We start from the raw sequence: 27,260 nt of genomic DNA, 5'->3' as shown, positions 1-27,260 counted from the left end.
GCGGGCCCGGCGGCGGCTCCTGCGGGCGGAGACGGGGCGGGGCCTGAGCGGGAGGCGGGGCGGCTCTCAGGCCCCGCCCCGGCCCGCGCGCCGGGAACAAAGGCGCCCGCGCGCCCGTGGAGAGGACCCCCGCCCGCCGCCCTCCGCGCCTGCGCCCCGCGACCCCCGGACAGGCCCCGGGCGGGAGCGCGCGCGCCGCTCGCAGTCAACCAGCTCGTCCCTCCGTCCCGCAGAGCTTCCTCACGCTGCCCCGGTCGGCCCCGTCACGCGCGGCAGCCCCGCGCTGGCCCGTCAGTCAGTCGCACACGCACAGGCGGCCGCCCAACCCACTGTCCCGTACAGGCCCAGCCGCAGCCGTTTTCTCAACCCCGCTCCCCGCGCGGCGGCCGGGAGAAGAAGCGAGGGTGCAGAGCGCCCCCAGGCCCGCCGGCCGAACCCGGTTACCTGGGCGGGCTGCCCGGCGGAGGGAGCCAGCCAGGCCAGGCCGGGCCGCCTCACACCCGCGGCGGCGGCGGCGGCGGCGGCGGCGGCGGAGGTGGGTCCTCTGCGCTCCCTCTCCGGGGAGGGGCGGGGGCGGAGCAGCCTGCGGATTGGCCGGCGGGCTCTGATGGACAGCAGGCCTGTCCCGCCCCTCCTTGGCCGCGCAGGGCTGGCCCTCAGGCCGCTCCTGCGACGGCCGGGCTCCCATCTGTCCCTCCCCTGCGGCCAGTGTGGTCTTCGACGGACCCGTCATTCGGAGAAGCCCCCAGGCCTGAGCGTCCGCTGTAGGGCCTTTAGACCTGTGGCCCCCGGTGGCCTCCATCTCTGTGCTTCTCATCAGCCACTGCCCCACCTCACGCTCCGCCTCCACGCGCCCCTCTTGCAAATGCTTTCCGGAGCTTTGGTATTCGTGGCCTAATTCCCCGTGTTTTCCTCCTGCCTCTCAGGCCGCTGCCTTTCAGCCCCAGAAGTTTCTCTTCCTCTGGGCTGGGTCCTGAGCCAGTTCTTAAGGCGACCCGACCTTTGCCATGGCTTCACCCCAGACCCAGGCACCCATAGCCCCAAATCTGTATTTCCCCGACATCCCACTGTCTGCTCCACGGCCCCGCTTAACATGAGCGTCTCACCTCCCTCCTCAAACTGCTCTTTCCACAGTCTTCACTTTCTCGGAACATGGCACTAAGTCTTCCAAGGTGCTTGGGCCAAAACCCTTGGAGTTATCCTTGATTCCTCTGCTGGCCTCAACCACCCGGCAATCTAGCAAGGCCTTTTTGCTCTACCATCGGTAGAGCACCCACTCCACCCACAAGTCTGACGTCCATCTTGTCTCATCCAGACTATTTACTCTCCCTGATCTTGCCTGCATCTATTCATGCTTTAATCTTTAAGAAGAAATTAAATCGCGATCCCCTACCTCCAGCCTCAAACCCTTCATGACTTCCCACTGCACTTAAAATCTATACTCCCTCCTCTCCCAGCTGGTCCTGTATGGTCGGGCCCCTTTCTCTCCCTCCTTGTCTCTCACCACCTCCCCTTCACCCTCCATGCTCCAGCCACAAGGCCTTTTACTGGTTATTTGAATAATTCACACTCTTGTCTTCTTGAAGCCATTCCCTAGACTTGCCCCTGCAGTGTAGCTGCCCCCGTTGCAAACTGAAGACACCTGTGGTCACAGTGGAGCCGGTCTGACAGATGTTGAGTCAGGCAAAGCAGGACAACTTTAGAGTCTAGAGGCCCAGCAGAGCATTCAGCTGATGCCAGAAAAGGATCCAGGTTTCAGGAATTCGTGAGTATATGAGTGTGTGCTCAGACAACCTACCCAGCTGGGTGGTGACTCGTGTCTGGGGCTGCCTCTGACTTTATCTTGCTGCAGTGGTAATTTGTGTGGGTTTGTGTTTAGATTCCCTCAAGTGTGGCCCCTAGGAAGCTGAGAATCCAGCATGAAGCTGAGACTTTTGTAGGCTTCAGCCCCCTGGGGAAGGTGGAGTGATTGAGATGGACTGCCACCTAGTGCCCACCCTTTAAAGTGGGAGGGAGGGCACTAAAGTTGACCCAGTGTCTGGCCTAGCACTACAAGGCTTACAGGTGTAATCAGTCACACCTGATCCTCATAATTACCCTCTAATCAGGGATTATTGTCCCCAATTTACTGATGAGGAACCTGAGATTCAGATAAGTTCTGCAACTTCCCCCAAGGCCACATAAGTAACAAGTGGGAATTTGAACCCAGGTCTGTCTTGAGTCCATGCTTTTTTTTTTTTTGCTTCACAAGAGAGCCTTAAGTTGGTCCTGGTGGTCAGCAGTCAGTGGGCACAGAGGCTAGCTGGCCAGTCAGTACAGGTGAGGGGAGGCCCTGGGCATGGCTGGCCCTGGGCACAGGGAACTTCACAGAACGTGAATGCTCACAGAGTATGGCTTAGGCTGCCTTGGGCTTAAAGTGGTGCTGCCCCTGAGCTGCCCCGTGCTGGACCTTAGTGTCCTGGGTTGGGAGAAAAAGAGAAATCCAGCACCAACCGTCCAGGAATTCAGACATAAAACAGATAAACAGTTATGTAGGGACGGTTGTGATGGCGGGTAGGGAGGAAGAGCACAGAGGGCTACCAGATAAAACACGAGGGACACCTACTTTAGCTCTCTCTTAGTAGAAAAGGAAGGCCTCTCTAGAACTCAGCAGAGGTCTACAGGATGTGAATAGCTGGCCAGGTGAATTATTAGAGGTGGGTTGGAAGAAAGTACTTCCCAGGCAGAGGTAACAACACGTACAAAGGCTCTGAGGCCAGAAAGAGCTTCATGAGTGTAGGAATAAAAAGGCTAGAGTTTTATTAAGTGAGGGGGAACACGGCAGGTGATGAAGCCAGGAAGACAGGTGGGTGGGGACTGAATGGGGCCTCTCTCTGCTTATCTGATCTTGTCCATTTGTCCTGGACACCCCCTGCGAAGTGCTACAGTCCTCGTTGGGCTTCTTGTGCTGACTTGGGCAGCCTGCAGGCTGTGATACACTTTTAAAATTTCTGTGTCTCCATTTTCTGAGAGCTTCCTAGCACGCAGACCATATTTCCTTGCTTTTGCTTTGCCTCCAGGGCCAGGCCCCCAGGGGCTCCAGAAATCTCTGTCAACAGGAGCTCATATTTTCAGTCTGCTGCCAGGCACTTAATCCGAAAAAAGGCCCCATTTCCTCCTGGGACTTCTGAGCTAGCATCTCAGGCCTCAGGTGCCTCCCTCCACCAAAAGAGATTCAGGAAAAGCAGGGCATGCAGAGGGTGTGGCTGGTTTGGGCTTCCCCCAGCTCAGCATATATATGGGTACGTGGGTGTTCCTGGCAACGCATGCAGCTGCGCTGGCTTGGAGGGAGCAGCCTAGAACCCACACAAGATACACGCCCTGACATCACCCAGGCTAGCCCTGCTTGGGCCCATTTCTGTCAGCACTTGTGCTTCAACATGCCCCGGCCCACCCCATACCTAGGTGTGCCTGGATTCTGAGTATGGGTCCCAGCCCCTCTGGCCCTGACCTCATAGATGTTTATTTATCGAACACTTAGAACAGCACTTGGCATACAGTAAGCCCTATATAACTGCTTTACCCACATTTGGCTCATTTACTTATTACAGCACTATGAGATAAGTACTCTTATTATTTCCAACCTACAGATGAAAAAACTGAGGCACAGAGAGAGTAAGAGACGTACTTATGGACACACAGCTGAGAGATGGCAGAGATGGGGTTCAAACCCAGGCAGCTGGGCTCCAGAGTCAATGCTAATGTTGCCTTCCGTGTGGATATGAATTATTTCGTTGTGTATTCTCACCCCTTTCCATAATACCCCTACCTGATGTGTTTTCTATTTTTAGTTATAGATCTTCCTTGCCTTATGATGGGGTTACATCCCAATAAACCCATCATAAGTTGAAAATATAGTAAGTCGAAAATGCATTTACTGTAACTGACCTATTGAACATCATAGCTTAGCCTAGCCTACCTTAAATGTACTCAGAACACTAACATTAGCCTATAGTTGGGCAAAATCATCTAACACAGAGCCTATTTTAATAAGGTATTGAATGTCTCATGTAATTTACTGAATACTGTAGTGAAAGTGAAAAACAGAACGGTTGTATGGGTGCAGGGTGGTTGTAAGCATATGGGTTATTTACGTTCTTGATTACACAGCTGACTGGGAGTCATGGCCATTGCCCAGCATCACAAGAGAGGATCACACTGCATATTGCTAGCCGGGAAAAGATCAAAATCCAAAGTACAGTTCTACTGAATGCATATCACTTTCGCACCATCGTTAAGCTAAAAAATCGTGAGTCAAACTATCATAAATCGGGGCTGTCTGTATTTGGTTAAATGTCACAGATTAGGTTCTTTGGGAAGCAGACTCAGTGGCAGAGGCTAGTGTGCAGAATGTTTGAAAGGGAGGGCTCTTGGGATCAACACTGTGGGAGAGAGAGAAGGAAACAGGAGGGGGCACAGGGAGAAGTTAAGCTGTGACGCAGGCCTGGTGACAGCCTCAGCCAACCTCCAGGGAGCTGTCGTCTGGGGCTGGCTTGAAATGGCTGGGCCTTCATAGTCCCACCTCAGTCAGCTCTGGGAAGAGCAAAGCCTCAGTCGCATGGCTCTCTGGAACCGAGGCGATCTTTGAGGGCTGACAGGTCTCCCAGCAGTTAGGGCAACAAGTGCTTCCTTGAAGGAGAATCTCTGTGCCCACCTCAAACGTATTCCATTCCCATCCTTTAAAAAACTTTAGAGTATTTAAAACAAAGGACAAAAATATTGCACTGTAGAATTGGAATAGGCTATTATAAGAAGGAGGAATATAATATGGTTAGTATGGCTTAACATGACTGCTGTTACTGAGAATCAATGAGGCTGAGCTTCCTGGTAGCCAAAGCAAAAACTTTTTATTCTGTTAACTGATTCCCCGGGGGAGAAAAATTTTCCTGGGGTGAAATTATAAAAGATGTTTCTCATATGGACACTTATTTGATTGAGATAATAGAGAATGCTGCCAATAGATATGCAGTTTTCATTTGTTCCTGGTAATGATCTTGCATGAATATAGAAGGGATAATATAAAAGTATAGCTCAATGAAGCCCCTTCCACAACTGAAAGTAGGCAGAGTTATAGACTTACAGTTTTGTTTCCTCGCACCCCTTTCTTTAAAACTGTTCTTTAAAATTTTTGCTTGGTAGTTTCTTATGTTAGGTGTCTGGCCAGCTCATCTCTGAGTTTGAGCTGGCTAACCTGTACCTCCGTATACAGCTGGTACTTAATACTCACCTCAATGCACCTTGAGCTCCACCCCACAACCTACAGTTCAGGCTCTTGACCTCTGGCCCCAATATCTATCTGTGGCTCCAACTTAGTTTCGACTACTCACGCTGCTGCTGCTTCTTTTTTTAAAGATTTTACTTATTTCTTTGAGAGAGAGAGAGAAAGAGAGAGTGAGCACGAGCATGGTGAGGGGCAGAGCGAGAGGGAGAAGCAGACTCCCGGCTGAGTGGGGAGCCCACGTGGGGCTCGATCCCAGGACCCTGGGATCATGACCTGAGCTGAAGTCAGGCGCTTAAACGACTGAGCCACCCAGGCACCCTGGATCTCACTTTTTAGGTCATGTTTTTCTGCTTCCCTTCGTACCTGGGATGGACCCTCAGCCCCTCCAGAGCCTCGTGTTTTCAAGGCAAAACCAGGCCTGGCCCAGCCACTGCCAGGATTTCTCTCTCTGCAGACTCTACTAACCTTTTGCTGATGGGCTCTTGTAGTGGGCTCCAGGTGTTGTGGCAGGAGAGCTGGGCTCCGGATGTACCTTGTTCAGGGAGTGGGCAGGGTTACTATAATTGCTTCACTGAAGTAAGAGAAGGGGAGAGCCCTTGCTAGCCACTGGCCCAGTCCCAGGCTTACCTGCGGTTTTTCTGCTTTCTCTTCCTTTCTTCCAACAAACTCTCCTGATGCTCCTCTATAGCAGTAAGACAGCAGGGATGAATCAGACCAAGTTCTCACTCCACTTGTGGGTAAAGAAATGCCAACAGACATTTATCAACAGATGACAATTCAGTGTGATAAGGCCCCTGGAGCACTGAGAAGAGACACCTGTTGGTAGCTGTGAGGGTAGAGCTAAATGAGAGATAATGTGTATGCCTGGAGATATGGCAACTCCCAGTATAAGGTGATCACACTTGTTTTTGCAATAGGGCACTCCAGATGTTTTGTGGCTTCTTTGCAACTAAAATAGAAACATTTTTAGAGACACATGATTCAAATGGCCAATATAAGTTTATTTAGTTAAACATATTCTAAATCACATATTTAGAACAGTATATTAATTTATGAATATTTATTTTTCCCACTTTCACCTTTGCAGTAATAAACTTATGTTCAAACTCTCTATGAATCTTTGATTTCTATGCAGTTGTCACCAGGAGAGCTACTTTGAGTCATCTAATATAATTTCTGAAAGCACATCACCTTCACTGCTTTCTAAGTTGTTTCAGAGTACTTTTGAAAAATCTGCTTGATTGAGGAATAACTTACACATAAAAAAAAGTGGACCCCTTTTTAAGTGTAAAGTTTGGTGAGCTTTGACGAATGTATGCCCTCATGTAACCTCCACCCAATCAAGGTACAGGACATTTCCATCACCCTGAAGTTTCTCGGTGCCCCTTTGTAGTCAGTCTCCCCTGCCCTCCCGTCCAGCAATCACTAACATACTTCCCATCACTACAGAGTAGTTTTGCCTATTCTGGAATTTAACATAAATGGAATCAAGGGGTATGTAACCGTGGGCTATGTTCAGCATGTTTTTGAGACTCATTCATGTTGTTGAAGAGAATACTTTTCAAGTCAGTATGTGATGCCATTACTAGAAATCTTAATCTAAGCATAATTACCTTTTGTGTAACATCAAAACAGCTTTCATTTCTCCCATAGGTATATATTAATGATCTGCCTAATAACTACTTACTGTATTGCACTAAAAATTTTATGGAAAATTTCAAATGTATGTAAGTGTAGACAGGATAGTATAGTGAACTTCCTTGTACCCATCAGCCAGCTTCAATTATGAACTGATGGCCACTTTTTTTTTTTTTTTTAAAGATTTTATTTATTTATTTGACAGAGAGACAGTGAGAGAGGGAACACAACTAGGGGTAGTGGGAGAGGGAGAAGCAGGCTTCCTGCAGAGCAGGGAGCCCAATGTGGGGCTCGATCCCAGGACCCTGGGATCATGACCTGAGCCGAAGGCAGATGCTTAACAACTGAGCCACCCAGGTGCCCCTGGCCATTCTTGTTTCATGTCAAACTCCACCCACTAACCCCTTCCATATTATTTTGACACAAATCTTAAGTCTGTAGTAAGTATTTGTTTTGCTGAAACTGTTAAAATACACACACACGTATATATATGTATAGATCTATCATACCATTGCCACACCTAAAAAAAATCAATGCTGTCTTGCTATTAAAGTGACCTTTAAAAGGCTTGTTTATATGTAATACTTGGGATTGTGAGAAATAATTATGAAGTCTGTGGTAAATTTGCCTCCTTGTTTACTGATTTTGTCAGGGGACTACTTATAATCGTCCAAAACTAGCTTGACTGAGGTCATTTCAGGGTAATGTCTTTTCTCCAAAAAGTGCTTTTTGGTTCAAAACAAGCTGAGAGAGCATCCCATTATATGAGGGATTTTGTAAAGACTGAAATATAAGTAAACTCTTTTCTGAGTAAAAAAAAAAAAAAAAATTATAAAGCTTTTTGTAGGAGAAATACCTGTATTTGGTGTATACGGCATTTAGGAGGTGATTTCAGAGTTGGTAATTTACTGGATGTGGAGGTAAGAGAAAGAAAGGAGTGAAGGATGGTGGTGGCCCTAGACTCTGGTTGAGGGGCAGAATGGATGGTGGTGTCTTTCCCTGAGATGTGACACAGCCAAGTGGCCGTGGAGTAGTTGGTACTGAGCTCAGCTCCAGAGATTTGAGATTGAGAAGCTTGGGGACCTGTCCTGCAGCTCCAGCATGGGTCTGGAGCTCAGGAAAGGGGTCTAGGCTGGAGATGGGAGGTCTGGGAGTTGTTGCCCTCCTGTGCGAATGAAATCCACTAGCCCCTTTCTTCTGTGCAGAGGAGAGAGCCACAGAGCCAGGACCTGAGAGGGGAGATGACCAAGATGCAGCAGCCTGAGGGAGACAGGAGTAAAACCAGGAGAGGGAAGGGCTCACATGTTGTACCATTCCATTTGTATGTATGTCCACCAGAAAAGACAAATTTATAGAGAAAGTAGGTACGTGGAGGCTGGAGGTGGGAGTGGGGATTAACTTTAAGTGGGCACGGGATCTTACTGGGGAGGATGATATACTAAAACTGGTTTATGGTCATAGCCATAGCCCTCAGTAGTTACTAAAAATACACTTGGAATGGGTGGATTTTATGATACGTAAAATGTTTTCAATAGAGCTATTAAAAGGAAGAGTGGTTAAGTGTCCAGTGCAACAAAGAACTTAAGATACAAAATGCAGAGCCCATCTGTTAGTTTGGTCATTCATTCGTTGGTGACTGTGGTCAGAATGGAGGGGGGATTCAGAGTCAAGATGGAACAGAAGCTGGTTGCAGTGGGTGGAGGAATGACCCGACAGGGCGGATGACTCACTCCAGGCACTTGTATGTGAAATGGGAGACGGAGGGGGTGGTGGCTGGAAACAGCTGGAAGTTATGAGACTTTTTTCATTTTTTAAATATGACATAGGCCCAAGGTGGATTTGACAGAAAATGGACAGGAGCTGCTGAGCAAATGCAGGGGGTTAAGGGAGAGAGGAGCCAAGCAAGCACCCAGATAACCTGGCACATGGAAACCATCCCACTTTGCCCACAGCTGGACTTGAGCATCACAGAAGAGCCTGTTAGGAGGGAGTTTTTCAGACTACACATCAGGCTTCTGCTTCTGGACAAGGCTGAAGTGGGAGGAGGGAACCAACCTACAGGAGGAATAAGCAAGGGGGTGGGTCTTCTCCCAACTCCGTTCTCAAGCATTTTTCAGGGCCTGTCCTATCTGGCCCTCCCCTACCTGTCCAACCTCTTCCCTCATCCCCACTGGCCAGGTCAGCTTCCCATCCTCTGGTTTGCTCTCCCAGGCCTGCCACCACCAAGGGTGACCTTCACAATTTTTCTTGATCAGGATCTATTTGCTGTGCACCTGCCCTCAGAGGACTTATAGGAAGATCCCTGTTGGGAAAGGTAGGCAGGAGTTTCTCATCAAATCTTATGCCCGCAAGGTCTCCTGTCCCTAATTTCTAGTTCTGGACCAAGGTTTGTCACCTGGTTGTGGACAGTCCTGCTCAAGTCCCAAACCTCAGGTCCAAATTCTCATCACCTACCCCCCAGCCATGAAGTGTTTCAATTATTTCAGGAGCCTCTGTGTTGCCATTCTTTATGTTCAATGGTTTAGCTACCTCAACACCACAGAATTTACAAAACTTGGCTGTAACTGCTCCAAAGCACTGATGGCTACATAACCTCCTTTATTTCTGGTGTGAGTGTTCCCTCCCTCCCTGGCCAGTGAAGTGCAGGCTTGCCAAGAAGGACCTTCCAGGGTTCTCTTCTGTGGGCCAACACCAGCCCAGCCCCAGGGAGTTAAGAGACCATCAAGGAGATGGCTCTCCTCCTGAATATACCTGTGCTTGCTAGCAAGCCAGAGGGCCTAGGGCTAAGTGACCTTCCTGCTTTGTTTGGCCAGGATAACTCACCCTTCACCCTGAACCATTTTTGTAGGAACCCTACCAACATGGGTACAGGAGCCCTGGGGAGTAGTGATCACTCCCTTTTTCAATTAACCAATCAACACAGGGAGTCTACATTTGGGCCTCTGGGATCCAGTGAGTACTGGATTAGAAATTGGCTTAGTACCCTTAATTCCTGCCATCCTGACTGTAAGCTTAGCCACACAAGCAAACCCAAACAAGCTCCCTACTGCTTCTGGCCAGCACACACGGAAAGTGGAAAATCTGCCTCCCGAATACGTTCACTCCATCTTGCTCAATAAACATTACCTACCCTAGGCTCCAAATAGTTATTGTACCCCACCTGTTCTTACCGATTTTCTATACCCTCTCTCACTTCCTGGGCCTGCTTTTATCCAAGGATGTGGACTTTGGCTCCCCTCTGACCCACATCCACAGCAGCGGGACAGGTACAGCCCCTTCCAGGCCCAGCCTAGCCCCAGCTCCTGGGGAGGGAGCCACCCTTGCTGAGCTGAGCAGTGAGACCACATCCCACACGGGAGTCCCAGCCCTGTAGCCCCAGTCAGGCCAGGGATCCTGGGTAACAAAGAGGCAGACACTAGGTTTCCGTTAAGTTGTAGGAATTTATTTTAAATAACCTACAGTTGATTAAAAGGGAATTCATGATAAAAATAGAAGATACTTGAGGAAAGATGTGGGAAATGGACTCTGCACACACGCTAAACTAACAATGCCTCTAAAACTAATGATTATAGCAAAAAATGTCTTCACATTAAAATTCTGCTTTTTATGTTTTTTTTTCCATTTTTTACACAATTACAAAAGAAAAAATAAAAGCCCTAAATTCTTGATTATTTTTCCTTTTTTGGACCAAATACTCATTTTCCTCTAAATTATTGACTTGTGGAACTTTTTACACAATAAAATCTTTCAAGTGAAAGACTAGGTTTAAAATGAAAAAGATGGATATCTGAAGGGTACAGAGAATGCTCAGAACAAAGAATGATGGGAAAATGGTTTCAGTCACTGATTATTTCATTATCCTTAGACTCACTCAACCCCTCATCCCTCCCCAACCCCAATCTACACGATCTTTAAGATCAAGAAAAAGGTTTAAATATTTTAAAATAATTAAAAAGAAATAAAAATTCACATTTAAAAAGGAACACTCAAGTCAGGAAATATTTTCCCATCATGCTTTTCTGTGAACAGGTGTCTGAACCAAAACACTGCCGATGTCACGACTGCTTCAAGTTTAATGACAATTGATTCCCATGACAACAGTGACAACTCTCACTAACAGGTGCGCTGGGTTTTTGTTCTACTTAATTTTAAATTCCTGAAATGGGGGAAAGGGGAGGGAGTTTAGGAATTCATTTCTATTAAAATATAGAAGTTATTGCAAAACCCTAACTGTAAAAACGCACCAATATAATCGGACTTCGTATACAGTAGCTAAGAGAATCCAAATGCTTCAGTGAAACAGTGAATTTGCCTGGCAGAACTCTGACAAATTCCCATCCACTTGCTCTCTTGAAAATAAAAACAAAATTCAAAACAAATCATACAGCTAGAATTTTGATATCTGAAATATTTTTAAATAAGTTGTCCATAGGACAACTGGCTCAGCTCTCCCTTATAATATCTCCAGATTTATCTTTTCTCAAAGATGTTGGTTTGTTAAGACTTGCCGCCTCTCTCCCTCAGGTGTGAGGGTTAGCAAGGCTCACAGTTTATCCATCTTCCCCAAACCACACTGTTCCTTTTCACAGAACCCTGCCCCTCAAGACTGGCTAGAACTCGTAGTCCTCATCAGCCATGTCGATAGCCCAGGCAAACTTCTCCCGCTGGGTTTTGTTGTAAATTTTCTCAATTGGGACCCCCCACTTCTTGCACCTGCACACAAAGGAGAAAGAAGGGGATTAGTGCCTCAGGGAGCAACAGCTCGGACCCAGGGTAGGGGGCTTGAATGTGCCTCCTTCACGTCCATCTGGTGAGAATGAATTTTAAGAGTGTGCAGGACATACTCTAAGAGCATCATGTGTCATTTAAATCATGAGAGTGACCTCTAAAGTAGATGCTAATACAGATGTACCAATGAAAAAGGTACACGTGAAAATAACTTGAGTTGATTAATTTGCTTACATTCTCATGCAGCTAGAGAGCATGGAGCTGAAAACTGTACCCAAGCTGTCTGGTCTGAGTCCGTGCTCTTAACCACTGTGCATACTGCCCCTCAAGCTAACCCAACCTCTACCACCCAACAGAAAGGGCAGAAAGGGTGCAAGCGCTGAGTGGAAACCCTGACACAGAGAAGCAGGTGCCAGAGAGATGGATTCTTCCACCTAAGCTTAGAATAACTCAATTAATAAGCATCTTCAAAAAAATAAAAGCCACTTATTTTGGATGTCATTTTAGGACTGTGTGGAGCAAAAGGGGACACAAATAATAGAGAATTTATCATCTTTGTTGTAAGCTTTCTCAAACTCTTTCTGTAGGTTGCTGACATCTATATTCTCATTTTTATTTTTTTCTGCTTGTTCCTTTCCTCCTTTACTTGTAAAAAAAAATTTTTTTTAAAGTTTTGTTCAAGTGCAGACAGACTGGCTCTTTTATAGTTTTCCTTTAATAAGGGCTAAGAATTCCCATTCTTGTCCTCAAGTTCCACAGAGGTAGGGGCTGCAACTGCCTTTTAAAAACAGACATAAATACATTCCAAGGCAGTATAACATTATTGACCATTTAGGGCCATTCAGCATTAGTTCTAGTGCATTTGTAGTACGCATAGTAGAAAGGCAGAGATTTCCCAAAGGACTTTAAGTGTGAAGTGCAGGAATGGCATGTGAAGGCCAACAGTGCTCTTCAACTCCCTCCCCTCCCTCCCCCTCCCCCCTCCCCTTTTCAAGCTAGTAGCAGGAACTCAAGAAGGGCTCAGTGCTTACCAAGCCACTGTGATCCTCGGATCCAGATAATTGAGTTTGGAGGTTCCCAAAGCAATTTGTTTATTCTCTTCTCGGTCTGTGGCCTGAACTTCGAGCTTCATTAACTGCTCCTCCAGTCTCTGCACAGCCTTCTTCTTTGACTCTACCACCCTGGAAGAATGGAAGTCATTCAAGAACCAGGCCTAGCGTCTGGACAAGAACACTGCAATCCCACCCTGCCATGCAGGGGCAGCAAAAACAGGAAAGCCCTAAATACAGAGATTTCCAAAAGACACCACTCAGAAACCCCAGAAAGGCTGGAGCCCCGGGGCCTCTGCTACTGTCCCCACTTTTCTGTCAACCAAGCCCCAGCTTTGCACAACACCAGGTACATACTTCTTGGTCTTTGCATCCTTTAGGACCTTGGCATCAGCCTTAGCACTTTTCAGGTCTCTCCGAGCATCTGCTAACTGTTCCTTCTTGGCATCAATCTAGGTGAGGAAGAACAGTAAGATTTAAGAAAATCAGCCCAGAGAGAAAAAAGACAGGCTCCACCAGAGATGAAACCTAGAAGTTGTCTCCATAGGCAGGTAGGCTGTCAGTGGTGTGCCAGGTAAAAACCCCCCAGTGGTGGCTTCTTGAAGGCACAGAGTAGATGTACTGTGATTGCTGAATTCAACTGCTATTTGGACATTTATGTTCTTCGCTGACCCTTCAAGAAATAAGTGATCCTTCTATAGGCAGTGACCCAGAGCCCCCTTAATGCAGAAGCTCGGGTTAAAAGAACCTGCCAGGACTGGGAATGTGCTAATCTTTCAATCAGAGGACATGCTGGCTTTAGACACCTGGGAGGAGGGCCACAAATGAAAACTGTTTGTCAAATGGATCCTGTGCCAGGGTGTAGCTTCATTCTAAGAATACTACAGGAGAGAACTCTTTGTGAAGCTGAGACAGGATCCTTGCATCTACTGAACCCAGCTCATTCCTCAGATTCTGCCAGTATCCTGGGAAGGAGCTGCCAGCTTCTCAAGATAAAAGTATGCGCTGAAGAGAGTACCTAAGGGACTTAAAAATGGCAACTGAAATACCCAGGAAGCAAACAGCTCAGCCAGTCTGTTTCAAACCTATGCATGGCTTGGCTTTGGCATTCTGTTTTTAAAAGAGAGAGCTGAGATGGCAAGGAAATTGAAGTAGTTATCACTCAAAAACAGGTCTGAAAACATTTTTAGCTATGGAACGCTTTCTATAAAGGAAGAAAACAAGGGCAATTCCAGCCTTTCTTGCTTATAGAACCCTTGAAATACCTCCAGAAAACCTAAGTTTTCGTTTCTGCTTAAGGACAGCAGCAGGCAACACCACGAAATCAGAACCTGAACCGGTCAGCTCATGCTGCTGGGGCAGAACCTCAGGCGTGCTACGGCCTTGCTAACCTGCGAGGTCAAGGGAACCTTTGCGGCATAAATAAATGCTTGCCTGATTCAACACACATGGGGCTGTTACTCTCAGCCTAGAACTGTCTGTTAGGTATACGCAGCCCAAGACTAGAAACAGAGGCCACCATTGTGAGAGAATCATTAAATGCATTTTACTATAAATGGCTTACTTCCAACATCTATGTTGTCCAAAGTCAAGCTGAAGGAACGGATTCTATACACAAAATTATCACAGACACCACTAGCCAGATTCTTCTCAGGCTAGAAATGTAACAAACCACAATCTTTTAACCATTTCTGTGGATGCTAAATTGGCAGGCTGTTTCAAATTCTCTCAAAGCATCAAAGACTCCATTGATTCACTTGGCAAACAGGGGCATGTGTTTGCTTTGTGGGCACACAGGAGAGGGTTCCTGGGCTTGGAGGGCTCGTCTGGCAGGCAGCCTGGGCTGCCCAAACAGTGGTTCCAGAGTAAGATCAACAAAATAACTCCTCATGCTCCAGGGAGGGGTAGCCTGAATTGGGTAAACAGCACCTGAATATTCAAGCTTTTAATTTCTGGCTTGGAATAATAACATGGGGAGAGTAAATGATACCAGAAGACCATTTAACAGAGTGGCAGCAAATGGGAGCTGCTAGGAAGGGTGGTCTGTAGGGTTCTTTGCCTGCCAACCATATGGTCTAAGGATCTGAGAGGCCTAGGGATGTATATTCATTTACTGTACACATGTGCATCCCTTCAGGAAAACCAGATGGCTCCTGTAGCATGAACTGTAGGTTGTGGATATTTTTGGACCCAGATGTACTACCACTGGGTATTTATCTTAAAGAAATTTCAATAGAAGGAAAACATGGTGGACCTGGAAATGTAGGTAGCCTTACTGTATAGTAGCCATTTTTAACTCCATATGTCCTAGTACAGAATTCTGTGAATGTGGATAGAAAAGAATTGCATCTGTAAGTTCACTACCCTCTATTTGAAATTCACCATTTCTTCTTCAATTATGACTGTGAGCAACAAACCATAGTAACACCTGTACTACCTAGGACTTCACCACCAATATAGGTACAGATATTTCCATATCACTGTAATTATGGTAGAAACCTTGAAGTATCATTTACATATCCATTACTATTCTTGAGATTTACAGTCATCAGACCCATCTTAAGATCTTACTTAATAAGGAAGCACATCACAGACTTTAAAATTTATTTGATAAGTATATTTCAAGATAATTGGTCCTTTGTGACCCTGTGTGTCTGCTCTAAAGTGAAATATTGCAAATTCTATTTCGAGTTAGTGCATTGGAATAGGTTATGTAGCCATTGCTAACACAGAAATGCCAGCCACCCAATGTTTCATGCCTTGTGGCTTACAAGCGCAGTACCAGGCAGAGTCATAAGAGGAGAGGCACATGGAGGAGGAACAGCGTCTACTTGTTTGCATGTCAGTCTCTCCCTCTAGGGCAGCAACTCTGGCACAAAGCCAGTATTCAACAGATGTTTGATGATGAGCTACATAAAAATATGATTCATGTGGAATGTGTAAAAATAAAAATAGTTGTGCTAGGATAAGGGGGCAATTAAAGATCATTGTTTCATCATCTTTTCAATTTGAAACAATCGAATTTGGAAATCGTTGTATTTCTGGGCTATGGCAAGGAATTGTAAAGACTCCCTTTATAGCCATTATCCTCATTTATAATAAGGACAATAGTTAGCAATATTTCAAAGAAGGTACATCAACTTAGTTTTTCAAAACAGGAAGTGGCCAGTGCAGGACTTCTGTTCACAGAATGGAGACTTTCTAAATAGTGGGTACCTGATACTCAGTATCTTGATCAGGGATAACTCCTAGTATATTTCCATTTGTTTATCTTTAGCATGGACCTGTCTTCCAGAACAGACCTAGAACTGGCCTCCTCATATCACAGCCCAGAATGCCTCTTGTTTGCAGATTATCTATCCACAGTATATGGGGTTCCCTTAATTTTGCTACCCCTCCATCCAGACCCACAATACCTTAGACTGCAAGTTCATCATGGACTTCTCAAAAGTTTTGGGTGGTGCCCTCTGATGGTTACAAAGAATTGCAACAGCTCGGTTGGCACGGTTGTAAGATAGGATCTTTGCTGGGATGTTCTCATCCGCTGTGAAGAAAGAAACAGGAGGGTAAAACAGTCAGTATGTATACATGAGGAGAATATACAACATGCTTCCCCAGCTCTTCTTCCTCATGACTTTGCCAGGCCTCATCTCACTCTGTTGATCAAGTTCTCCTAAGACACAAGGTCAAAACCTAAGAGTCAAGAGTCACCTTCTGCTTGTCTCAAAGGCTGCCTCCCCTACCTAGCGACCCAATGTAGCCTGAAGAAGATGTGGAATTGGGACAGAAAAGGTCTGTAGAGGAGGGTAAGACAAAAGGATCACAAGCTTTACCTTTTAAAACCACAAGGCAGTTATCTGTTTTACAAAGAAAACTTCAACTCACGTGGCCCTTTATCCCACCCTAAAATACCAGCCCTCAAAATATCCTCTTTGGATTTTCCAGCTCATATTCTAAGGCCATTTGACACACTTACAGAGGACAGGGGGAATTTAGCAGTGACTGGGCTCTAGGAAAAAAGCTTGTGGATCTTGATTTTACTTCTGCACCTAGTTTTTAGGAGAATATTACCTACTATCTTAAGGGAGAAAAAAATGACAGAAACCTCAGGGGAAGGATGTGCTCTTATTTTTTTTTTTGTGCTCCTATTTTTATTTTTTTATTTTTTTTTATTTTTTATTTTTTTTAATTTTTTTTTAAGATTTTATCTATTTATTTGAGAGAGAGAGAATGAGAGACAGAGAGCATGAGAGGAAAGAGGATCAGAGGGAGAAGCAGACCCCCTGCTGAGCAGGGAGCCCGACGTGGGACTCGATCCCGGGACTCCAGGATCATGACCCGAGCCGAAGGCAGTCGCTTAACCAACTGAGCCACCCAGGCGCCCCTGTGCTCCTATTTTTAAAAATTAACCATCACAACCTTATTCTTTCCAATTTAACCAAACATCATAGCACTATGTCTTCACCCTGTGAGTTTTCAAATAACATACATATAAAACATCAATTGTAGGCATTTTCAGAGCAGATAGAAAGCTCCTGTCAGCATTCCATGAAAATTAATCTTGAAGTTGGGGTAGGAAGGGGGAAACTGCACTGATTTTATGTTTATACACCTAAGCCTTGGCTCTCTATTAGAGCTATAGAAGAAATAGTTTCTAGTCATAAAGTTAAGGAGAAAAAGCACAATGGATCTAGGACTTAGCTGAGCAAGGGCAATGTACACACCAGGAAGGGTACAGGCACATCTGACCAAGCAGTACTTACGGGCTGTGAGTTCTTTTAGCTGTTGCTGTAGCGTGATGGAGGCATTGTATGTACGGAATACCTTGGCTGTCAAGCCCTCCATGAGATCCTGAAGATGCTTATTTAGAATACCAGTCTGGAGGAGACAAAGCACAGAGAAGATATTGGGATTTAGGCAAAAGCCATACCACTCTGCCCCTTCTGGCAAGCTCTAGGACATTTATGCCAGTGTAATCTCAATTTTGCCAAGTTTATGGTCCTGCCAGTGGGGAGTTAAAAAAGAGAGAGAGAGTGAAAAGAATTCCAAAACATAGGTTTGCATGATACCTCCTTTGAAGTACTTTGATCTTAAGCAGGCCAATAAAGCAAAGTTGTCCTTCCCTATTAAGATCTTCCCTGATATCAGGGAAAGGCCTTCAGTCTCCAGCAGAGGTGGCTGGGCATCCAGCCAAGAGAAGACTCTGCAAGAGCCGGAAGAGAATAAAAGGCAGGGTCTGTCCACCTGTCTGTCTCAGGGCTTTGGGCATGGATTCACTGTGTGCCTACAGGAGGAAGCGTGTGTAGTCCAAGTCACCCCTGGCAAACCTCTCCTTTAGGAGCTTGTGAGGAGGCTCTGGCTGGGCCCCTCCTTCAACCCAGTGCACTCTGTCCACTCACATTGAGTCTATCAAAAAGATCATCCTCAGGCTGTTTGTTCTCCATAAATAGCTGTAAGTTCTTAAAAACCTAAAAGAAATAAGTAGAACCTATTATTTAAAAAGCCTTTACTTTGGAAATAACTGCAAGCTTACAAAAACTTGGAAAATAAAAAAGCCCAAGGCATACTCACATCCTTTACCAGATTCACCAACCAATAACATTTTATACATCATTCACCATTTGCACAGTACATGTCTGCCTGATTTCTCTCTACATACATGTGTGTATACACCTATTTGTGTCCTGAACCATTTATGTGTACTTATATTATATATAGCCCCCAAATATCTCCGTGTATTTCCTAAGAATTTCTAAGGATAGAGATACTCCCTTAACATATGCACAGTACTTACCAGCTTCATAAATTTACATGCATATATATTTCAATCTACTGTTCATATTCCAATTTGGGCAACTGACCTAATGATGTCCTGTACCTCCCCAGGATGGAACCCAATCTAAGGTATTACATTATCATGTCTCTTTAGCCTTGTTTAGTATGGATCACTGCCAGAGCCAGCAAAGCCTTAATGACTGATTAAACATCAGACCGATAAAGGACTGGATTATGGAGGCCCGGCACCCTGTAGGTCACCCCCAACACTTGGGGGAAAACATGGAGTTGCAGTGCTCTCTTTGGCACGGACTCAGAGATTTGGGGACTAAAGGGCTACTGTTCTGCTCAGTCAAGAGTTGGGGAGAAGTTGAAGCAAAGCTACAAACTTGACAAATGTGCAACATGACCAGGGGGTACTGAAACATGGTTGAATCATTACAATAAGGTGAGTTAAATCTTATACTGAAGTTTGCCATGAGGGCCAACTCTCTACAGCATGCTCTGTTGAATATTACTATAGGACATATCCTCCCATCCCCAGGAAGGTGTAGCATGGGGTGGGGGGTGAGCAAGAGGGACTAAAAGGAGGTACCATTAGACACCCAACAACACCTCTCCCCTCTCTTTCAAACCATTTTCCTAATGTCCAGCGAAGTGAAGAGCATACAAAAAGCACTTGATAAATGCTTGCTGAATGAATGAAAGGAAAAAAAGGCCAGAGAGCACAGGCCACAGTAACTTACTCGTTTCTCAACAGGGACTTTGTTATAGTATCTGATTGAGTCCTTCCCAAGGAAGTCAAACTCTACTACGTATTCCTGACCATCCAACTCTGGGTGCAGATTGATATGCTCCACACGAAGCGAGCAGCAACCCACGGTGTCCGCTGTTTCTCCTTCCTCCTTCTCATTGCCTGCTCTCAGAGCAAGCTGTCCAGGAAGAGAGGGAAAAATGAGAACAAATGAAAAAACTTGAATCTCACAGGATCTCTAAGGAAAACCAAATCAGAAGTCTCCCAACTCTCTTTGGAGACAGAGCATCAATCTGCAAGGCTTGGGAATTCTGGATTCTACACCGTTGCTTCTAAATGAAGTATGGGGAATCATAGTGATATTATCCTTTCTCAGAAAACCAAGCCTCTCTTTACTCTGTTCTCTCAAATGGGGATGGAGGAAAGGAATAATTTTTTTTTTTTTTTTTTAAATAAAGTAGCAAATGAAGGACTATTCCTATTCTGGGTAATCAAACTCAATAGTCTCTTAATTTTGCTCAATTTTTGAGACAATTCAGAATTTGTGCTAGGCAGAGTAAAACTGGGGGGGAAAAACCAGAATCTTCAAAAAGGTACTGACAAACTGATCTCTAGAGCATGGTCCTTCAAACTGTAGTTGTGATACATTAATGGACTATTTAACCATATTTTAAGGGTTATAACCATCCTTTATAAAAAAACAAACAAATTAAAATGTCAATTCACCGCTCATAGAAAGGTTTAACATTGTTTTGGGCAACTTTTGTTTCAGCTACACACAAATACAAATATATTTATGTGTGTTGGGTCATGATGTAAAATAAATTTTTTTGGTGGCTTATAGTCAAAAAGAGTTTGAAAATGTCACAGTATTTCCCGCAGATTCAGATTCAGAGAGCAGTACACTCCGAACGCCTCTGGACCAGAGATCGGTACTTCTCCAGTTCTAACACAAGGCCTGGAGGAGTAAACAATACCCACATCTTGGATAAGCTGAACACACTAGGTAATGTGACAGGAAGATGCTCACCTTGTCTATGAAGTACAGAGCTACAGCTCTCTGCCGGACTTTCATCTCTTTGGACTTCCAGTCTTCTCGATACTGGTTCCGGATCTTGTCCACGCACTTCTTCAGTCGCCGAGCAGTCTCATATTTCTGCCAGTCTTTCTCACCCTGCAAAGACCCGGCCCCAAATGTGGATTGCTTAGGGATGGTAGAGGAAAAATAGACTTTGAATATCCAAGTTCAGAGCTCTGAACCAAAGAGAAGGAACCTGAGCTTAAGCAAGGCAGAAAAAGAAGAGTACTGAAGAGAAGTTTTAGAGCATCTAACCTGATGAGAACTCATGCTGTCCCGTTTCACTGTCAAGCCCAACTGGCTCCTAATTGCTAAGAAAGCCTCTGGCTTTCAGTCTGTAAAAAAAGCCCACATGGCATGTACCAAAAACTGACTTCTGTCAATACAAAGGGTTTAAATATCCCCAATTCCCACATCGGCATCACCACTCTGCTGCAGAGTCTGTGACCCAACAGCAGTTTTCTGCTAGGACTGAATTTCATTAAATCCAAGACAACCATTCAGTTTGACGGACTATCAAGGAAAGCAGAACCAAAGATGACAACACATAATTACTAAGGAACACAAAGACTTCCAGGAACAGTGGTAATTATTCACCATTTTCTAACTTCTGCATTTAAAAGTATTCTTGATTAGATTGAGGGAAACAATGTTACTGGGAAGACTTTTTTTTTTTTAATCATTAGAGTTTTTGGTACAAGTTTTAAAAATTGATTCTAACGCCGATGAAATGTTTTTAAAAGGGTGTGAAAAGACTGAATCTAATCAACAGTGACAGAAGATTATTTCTGCTACCATGTTGAATGGAAACAGATTCACAAGCAAGGACTGATACTAATGTCAAGTGCGAAAGATAAGGAAAAAACAAAAAAACCCCCCCCATGAAATCCCAAGGGGGGCAGGGAGTATTCTAAGGCCTAAAACAGATTATATGACATGAATAGAGGGATGGAATTCAAGAACCCAAGAATCTCGGCTCTTAATTCCCCCAACCACAGCAAGAGAAAGGGGTAGTGATTAATACTGACATATGCCTACTTCCCACCTGACATGGGATGTGTGGTCCTCAAAGCATAAGAACTGTGGTCAAGGTAATGAGCCTTCTGAGCATGCAGGAAAGTGGGCTATGTGAAAGCAAGACATATCTTCTACATCTAGCACTAACAATGCTCAGAAATGCAAGCTTACCCAGGTATGCTAAGGATTCATCAGCACTCTCCCACAACTGTGTGTGGCCAACTTGTATGTACTTTTTTGGCTACAAAACAAGAGGTTCAGTAACTACTTGTTGTGGGTGGGTGATTTAGCAGTTGGTGATACAATATCTAAGAAGAAATATCTAAGTTCTATTTCCTGACAATGGGAAGCTGAAAATTTCTCACTGATTTTTCTAAGTACATATTGACATTTAAGAGGGTGAAGAAAAAGGTGTGATACCAGCTGTCCCCATACAAGTCAATGAATTTCCATGACCATCATGTCTCTCTGTCACACACACATACACACACACACACGACTACACAAGAAAGACTAATCTTCAATAGTACAGTCTCCAGCTCAGGAGTGGGCTCTTGGCCATCACTTTAAAGCACACAGGCCTACCAAAGCCTGAGTCCAAGTCTTCAAAGTCCCGTAGATTTACACTTGGGCAATTCCTTACTCATGCCACTGAAACAAAGTTTAGAAAAACCCAACAAATAAATCATTCACAGAGAATACCACAAGACCAACTTTTCTTCACAGGTTGGCTGGGCTCTTGACACAAGGATCCAGGATTCTCTCAAATAAGGACATAGAGATGGGGGCAGGGGTAGAAGCCACCTTGTCTAGGTCTAGGGGAAGGCTGGCCTCCAGGAAGTATGCTTATCCCTCCTGCCTTCAGTTTCTCTAAACAGAATCCAGACAGTTAAATGCACTTGAACAAGCTTTCTCAGACTACTAGAAGATAAAATACCCATTTCAGTCTTCCAGACAAGGTCTTCATCAAAACCATCTCAGTAAAACAAGGTGACTACTATAGGGGGACTGCCTTTAAGCCTTTCCCATCTTCCCCTACCCATTCAAACCTCTGTTTGGATAAGAATCTAATTTGATTTAGTTATACAGGACATTCTTTGGGTGATTTTTTTTTAACTAGTGGGCTTACCATATTTTGTTTCTAATATAATTGCTTACTCATTAAGCACAGTGGGTAAATGGGGTCAGGATCTGGATTCAGGATATAGAGTGGAAGATGAGCTAAATCCTATTCTCTAATCCTCTCTCAGAGATTTGTCTTGGGGAATGATGACATTTGCCAATATTCTTAAGTAGCTCTTATTTTTTTAAGATTTTTTTTTTTTTTTAGTAAAGATTTTATTTATTTGACAGAGAGAGACACAGCGAGAGAGGGAACACAAGCAGGGGGAGTGGGAGAGGGAGAAGCAGGTCTCCCGCCAAGCAGGGAACCCAACGCAGGGCTTGATCCTAGGACCCCGGGATCATAACCTGAGCTGAAGGCAGACGCCTAATGACTGAGCCACCCAGGTGCCCCCCGGCTTTTTAAAAGTAATCTCTACACTCAATGCTGGGCTCGAACTTATAACCCTGAGATCAAGAGTCACATGCTCCACTGACTGAGTCAGTGCCCCTTAAGTGGTTTTTTTCACATAGTTGGTGATCCCGATGTGAGTTTGCAATTGTGTAGAACACGAAAGAAGGGGCGACTGGCATTCTGAACTCCAAACATCTACCACTTAAACAAAAGATACAACAAACTGGCCCTATATATTAATACCATGTTTAAAGAGAAAATCCAACTAGCTTTTCATACATGCCCACTTTTATTTATTTTATTTTTTTTGAAGATTTTTATTTATTGGACAGAGAGACACAGTGAGAGAGGGAACACAAGCAGGGGGAGTGGGAGAGAGAGAAACAGGCTCCCCGCGGAGCAGGGAGCCTGATGCGGAGCTCGATCCCAGGACCCTGGGATCACGACCTGAGCCGAGGGCAGACGCTTAACAACTGAGCCACCCAGGCGCCCCAATACATGCCCACTTTTAAAAAGTTTGTCTTTCTATTGCTGATATATAGAGGTCTTTATATATTTAAATTCTTTTCCAGATATAAGTAGTGCATTTTATTCCACTATTTCCTATTCATCTTCCATTCTGAATACGTCTTTTGTCATACAGATTTAAACTGTAAAGTGTCATACAGATATAAAGTGACAATTTATAACCCATGTAACCCACACCCCATAAAGACAGAGAATATTCTCTATCATTCGAGAAAGTTCCCTCATGCCCCTTCCCGGTTAATCACCATCTAAACAACCACCATTCCTTTAATCTGATTTCTATCATCATAGATTGATTTTGCCTAATTTAGAGTATTATATAAGTGGAATCATACAGCATAGACTCATGTGTCTGGGCTTCTCAACATGTTTTAAGATTCATGTTGGGGTGCCTGGTGGCTCAATTGGTTGAGCGTCCAACTCTTGATTTAGGCTCAGGTCATGAACTCAGGGTTGTGAGATCGAGCCCTGTGTCAGGCTCCACACTCAGCGCAGAGTCTGCTTGAGATTCTTGCTCTCCTTCTGCCCCTCCCCCAGGACTCTCTCTCTCAAAGAAAATCTTAAAAAAAAAAAAAAAATTCATCCATGTTGCTGCATTTATCAGTAGTTCACTCCTTTCAACTGCTGGTATATATGGTGTAATCTATAACTATCCTAATGTCTCTGATGAGACCATGTGTTTATTCTGTTCATGTACCCCTACAACGTTTCCAGTTTGAGACTTGCACAAATATAGTGCTGCTATAAGCATTCTTGTACATTTTTTTTGTGGACATTAAGTTTTCAATTTGATTTGGGGCAAAAATACCTAGAACTGGAATTAGTATCTCATTGTGGTTTAAATCTGCATTCCACTGATTAGTGATGCTGAGAACTCTTTCACGTGCTTGTTTATTGGCCGCTCTATCTTGTAAACATCTGTTCAAGTCTTTCACTTTTTTATGGGGGACGTTTGTCTTCTTTTTTTTTTTTTAAGATTTTATTTATTTATTTGAGAGAAAGAGAGAGACAGAGAAACAGCATGAGAGGGGAGAGGGTCAGAGGGAGAAGCAGGCTCCCCGCTGAGCCGGGAGCCCGATGTGGGACTCGATCCCAGGACTCTGGGATCATGACCTGAGCCGAAGGCAGTTGCTTAACCAACTGAGCCACCCAGGCGCCCACGTTTGTGTTCTTTATTGAGTTATAGAATCCTTTGGATATTCTGGATACAAGTTTTCTGTCAGATAAACATGCTGCCAATATTTTCTGCCAGCCTGTATTTAACAGTGTCCTCCCTGTTGAACCTAAGTTTTTAATTTTAATGAAGTCCACTTTGTCAATTTTTTTTTAATCATCAGTGTTTATTTTGTGTCCTGGGAAATCTACACTAAGGTCATGAAAATGTTCTACCATGATATCATCTAGAAGTTCTAGTGTTTTATTTCTTATACTTCAGAATTTTACAAAAGTCAGGCTCAGGATTTTTTAAAAATAAGCATATGTCTTATTTTCTCTTTCTAATAAAGCACCAAAATCAAGAGCTTCCTAAGCATATAAAGTTTTATTAAGGACATTTTCCTTCAATCCAGCCCTTCAACACACAGATGGTTACATTTAAAAGGTCTGAAACCTCACAGAATTATAAGCTCTAAAGAGAGAAAAGGCTGAAATGGGTATTTCACCCTAAGAATATTTTAATAGGATTGAATGCAATGTAATATCAACAACTGATTCTGAAGTTTGCTATACTTCATTTAAAGAAAAAATGACAAATTTTGTTCGTAAAGTTAAGACTGGTTGAAGAACCTCACTTTTACTAAGGGTTACACTTTATAGGTTATGAGACTAGATAATGTTTCCAACCTTGGCAGTGGGTTGGACTTAGCAGTGAGTACCTTTAACAAGCAGTCCTTCTGTAACCTCTGGATCTATGGTTTATCTGGAATCAGAGAGCTTCACTGGAACTACTGGTTCCAGAAGGCTGGCTGCCATTTTCCTGCTATTTCAGATTCTGTGGGCACAAGTACAGAGTGGAAGAGGAAGGGAATGGCAACACATGCAAGATGTCTGAATAAAGCAGAACAAACTAGGATGAGCACAGAAAAATGTGAATGAGCTCAGGACAGTCTTTACCTGGAGCACATGTTCCTGTGGCTCTCAAAAGCCCTGATCCTTTCAATGACCTGTGAGGCTATTTGTACTATAACCCTGGCTTTGACTGCAAGTAGACCAATCCAAGTTTCAGAAAGGGGGACATTAAAGGGACACACTTCAGCTGTGCTCTTTTTAACTACCCAATTTTTTTTAAGTTGTCAAAAATTTCTAAGTCACATCATACTGGAGCTAAATTTCTTAATGGAGCAGAGATGGGGTACAATGGTACAATAATATTACATGGGGGAAGTGAATAAGTAAAATATAGACAGAGAAGCAAGCAAAGAATCTTAGAATAGGAGAAATCTCTGGGGGCTGAGCAGAAAGGTACATAGAAAGAAGCCCCATGATGGTAGTCTCCCATGTTCTGGATCTCAAGTCCGCCAGGAAGTAAAACTACCAATTACCACCCTTCACTCTCTACTACAAAAAACTTTTTTTTTAAAGATTCTATTTATTTATTTGAGAGAGAGAGACACAGCGAGAGAGGGAACACAAGCAGGGGGAATGGGAGAGGGAGAAGCAGGCTTCCCGCCGAGCAGGGAGCCCGATGCAGGGCTCGATCCCAGGACCCTGGGACCATGATCTGAGTCGAAGGCAGACGCTTAACAACTGAGCCACCCAGGCGCCCCTATAAAACTTTATCTTTATAGACTTTTGGGTTAGATCAGTAAGTGAAATCATGCTTTAATCCTTACACTGTTCCAAACATATAGCAATGAAAGTGCTCCAAACAAAATGGGGAGAGCTAAAGCCAGTACGCCTGTGTTAGCGTGGGCTGAACTGGGTTAGAAGACTCCTAGGAGGAAAGAGCAGAGAAGTGGAGAGCAAAGAGCAAAAGAGAATGATACATGGACAAAAACTACCTCCCAGGGCGCCTGGGTGGCTCAGATGGTTAAGTGTCTGCCTTCGGCTCAGGTCATGATTCCAGGGTCCTGGGATCGAGTCCCGCATCAGGCTCCCTGCTCCTTGGGAGCCTGCTTCTCCCTCTGCCTCTCTCTCTCTCTGTCTCTCATGAATAAATAAAAACTAAAAAAAACAAAAAAACAAAAAAACTACCTCCCAGTCAAAAGTTTACAGGTTAAAATACATTAGTTGTCTCACTCATAGTCTAAGTATCTATACAAATATATCCACACTGAAATACAGAATAATAAAGATACACTCTTTATTGGAAAAAAGATACATTATAAGGATGAAAATGAAATTTTCAGTGAAGAATTTGCCACCTATAGATCCTCACTAAACAAACAGTGAATGGGTGTGTTTCAACAAGAAAAGCAAACCTAGAGGGAAGGTATTGAGTACAGAAATTAATCAAATATCTCATTCTGACAACTGCTAACTGGAGAGAGGATTAGGGTTTTATGGGATGATTGTGGGTGCTTTTAAAATAAAAAGGAAAAATTTAAGCAAAAGATGTATGAGGTAGGGACGCCTGGGTGGCTCAGTTGGTTGAGCATCCAATTCCTGTGTCAGGCTCTTCACTCAGCGAGAGGAGTCTCCTTGAGATTTTTCTCTCCCCCTCTGCCCCTCCCCCCACCTATCTCCCTCCCTCCCTCTCTTAAAAAAAAGTATGAGGTGTAAGAATGGAAATGATTTATAGGTAATTTACTTGTCTACACAGAAAATCCAAAAGACACAGACATTTCTAGAGTAAGAGTTCAGCAATGTTGTCAGATACAAAATCAGTATTAAAAAATCAATAGCATTACCACTCTAGTAGTAACAGAAATGTAGTGGGGAAAAAAAAATCACATTCAATATAAGCCTAAAAACTATAA

At 44.3% G+C, this 27,260-nt stretch overlaps 1 protein-coding gene and 1 long non-coding RNA gene across 3 annotated transcripts in view; both read right to left on the bottom strand.

Moving 5' to 3' along the window:
* Window position 1: 1 nt before the first annotated feature.
* LOC123326041 lies at window positions 2-5,902 on the bottom strand. The gene is made up of 3 exons (XR_006540831.1): window positions 5,888-5,902; window positions 5,726-5,792; window positions 2-19 (listed from the first exon to the last, which is right to left on the bottom strand). It is a non-coding gene; the product is annotated as an uncharacterized LOC123326041 (long non-coding RNA).
* A 4,384-nt stretch (window positions 5,903-10,286) lies between these two features.
* The window catches only part of TOP1 (DNA topoisomerase I), a 90,719-nt gene continuing 73,745 nt past the window's right edge, over window positions 10,287-27,260 (bottom strand). For both annotated transcript variants that reach the window (XM_021688924.1, XM_044918495.1), the window contains exons 14-21: window positions 20,235-20,378; window positions 19,197-19,382; window positions 18,075-18,143; window positions 17,439-17,553; window positions 16,092-16,219; window positions 13,033-13,127; window positions 12,658-12,807; window positions 10,287-11,611 (exon numbers count right to left, since the gene is read on the bottom strand). In XM_021688924.1, the coding sequence (XP_021544599.1) occupies window positions 11,509-11,611; window positions 12,658-12,807; window positions 13,033-13,127; window positions 16,092-16,219; window positions 17,439-17,553; window positions 18,075-18,143; window positions 19,197-19,382; window positions 20,235-20,378 (990 nt within the window). In that variant the 3' untranslated portion in view covers window positions 10,287-11,508. The remainder of the gene's footprint in view (window positions 11,612-12,657; window positions 12,808-13,032; window positions 13,128-16,091; window positions 16,220-17,438; window positions 17,554-18,074; window positions 18,144-19,196; window positions 19,383-20,234; window positions 20,379-27,260) is intronic.

This window comes from Neomonachus schauinslandi, chromosome 10 (assembly GCF_002201575.2).
Source record: "Neomonachus schauinslandi chromosome 10, ASM220157v2, whole genome shotgun sequence".
Lineage (NCBI taxonomy): Eukaryota > Metazoa > Chordata > Mammalia > Carnivora > Phocidae > Neomonachus > Neomonachus schauinslandi.
Note: the sequence above shows the minus strand (reverse complement) of the source record. Positions and strands in the feature narration are given on the sequence as shown.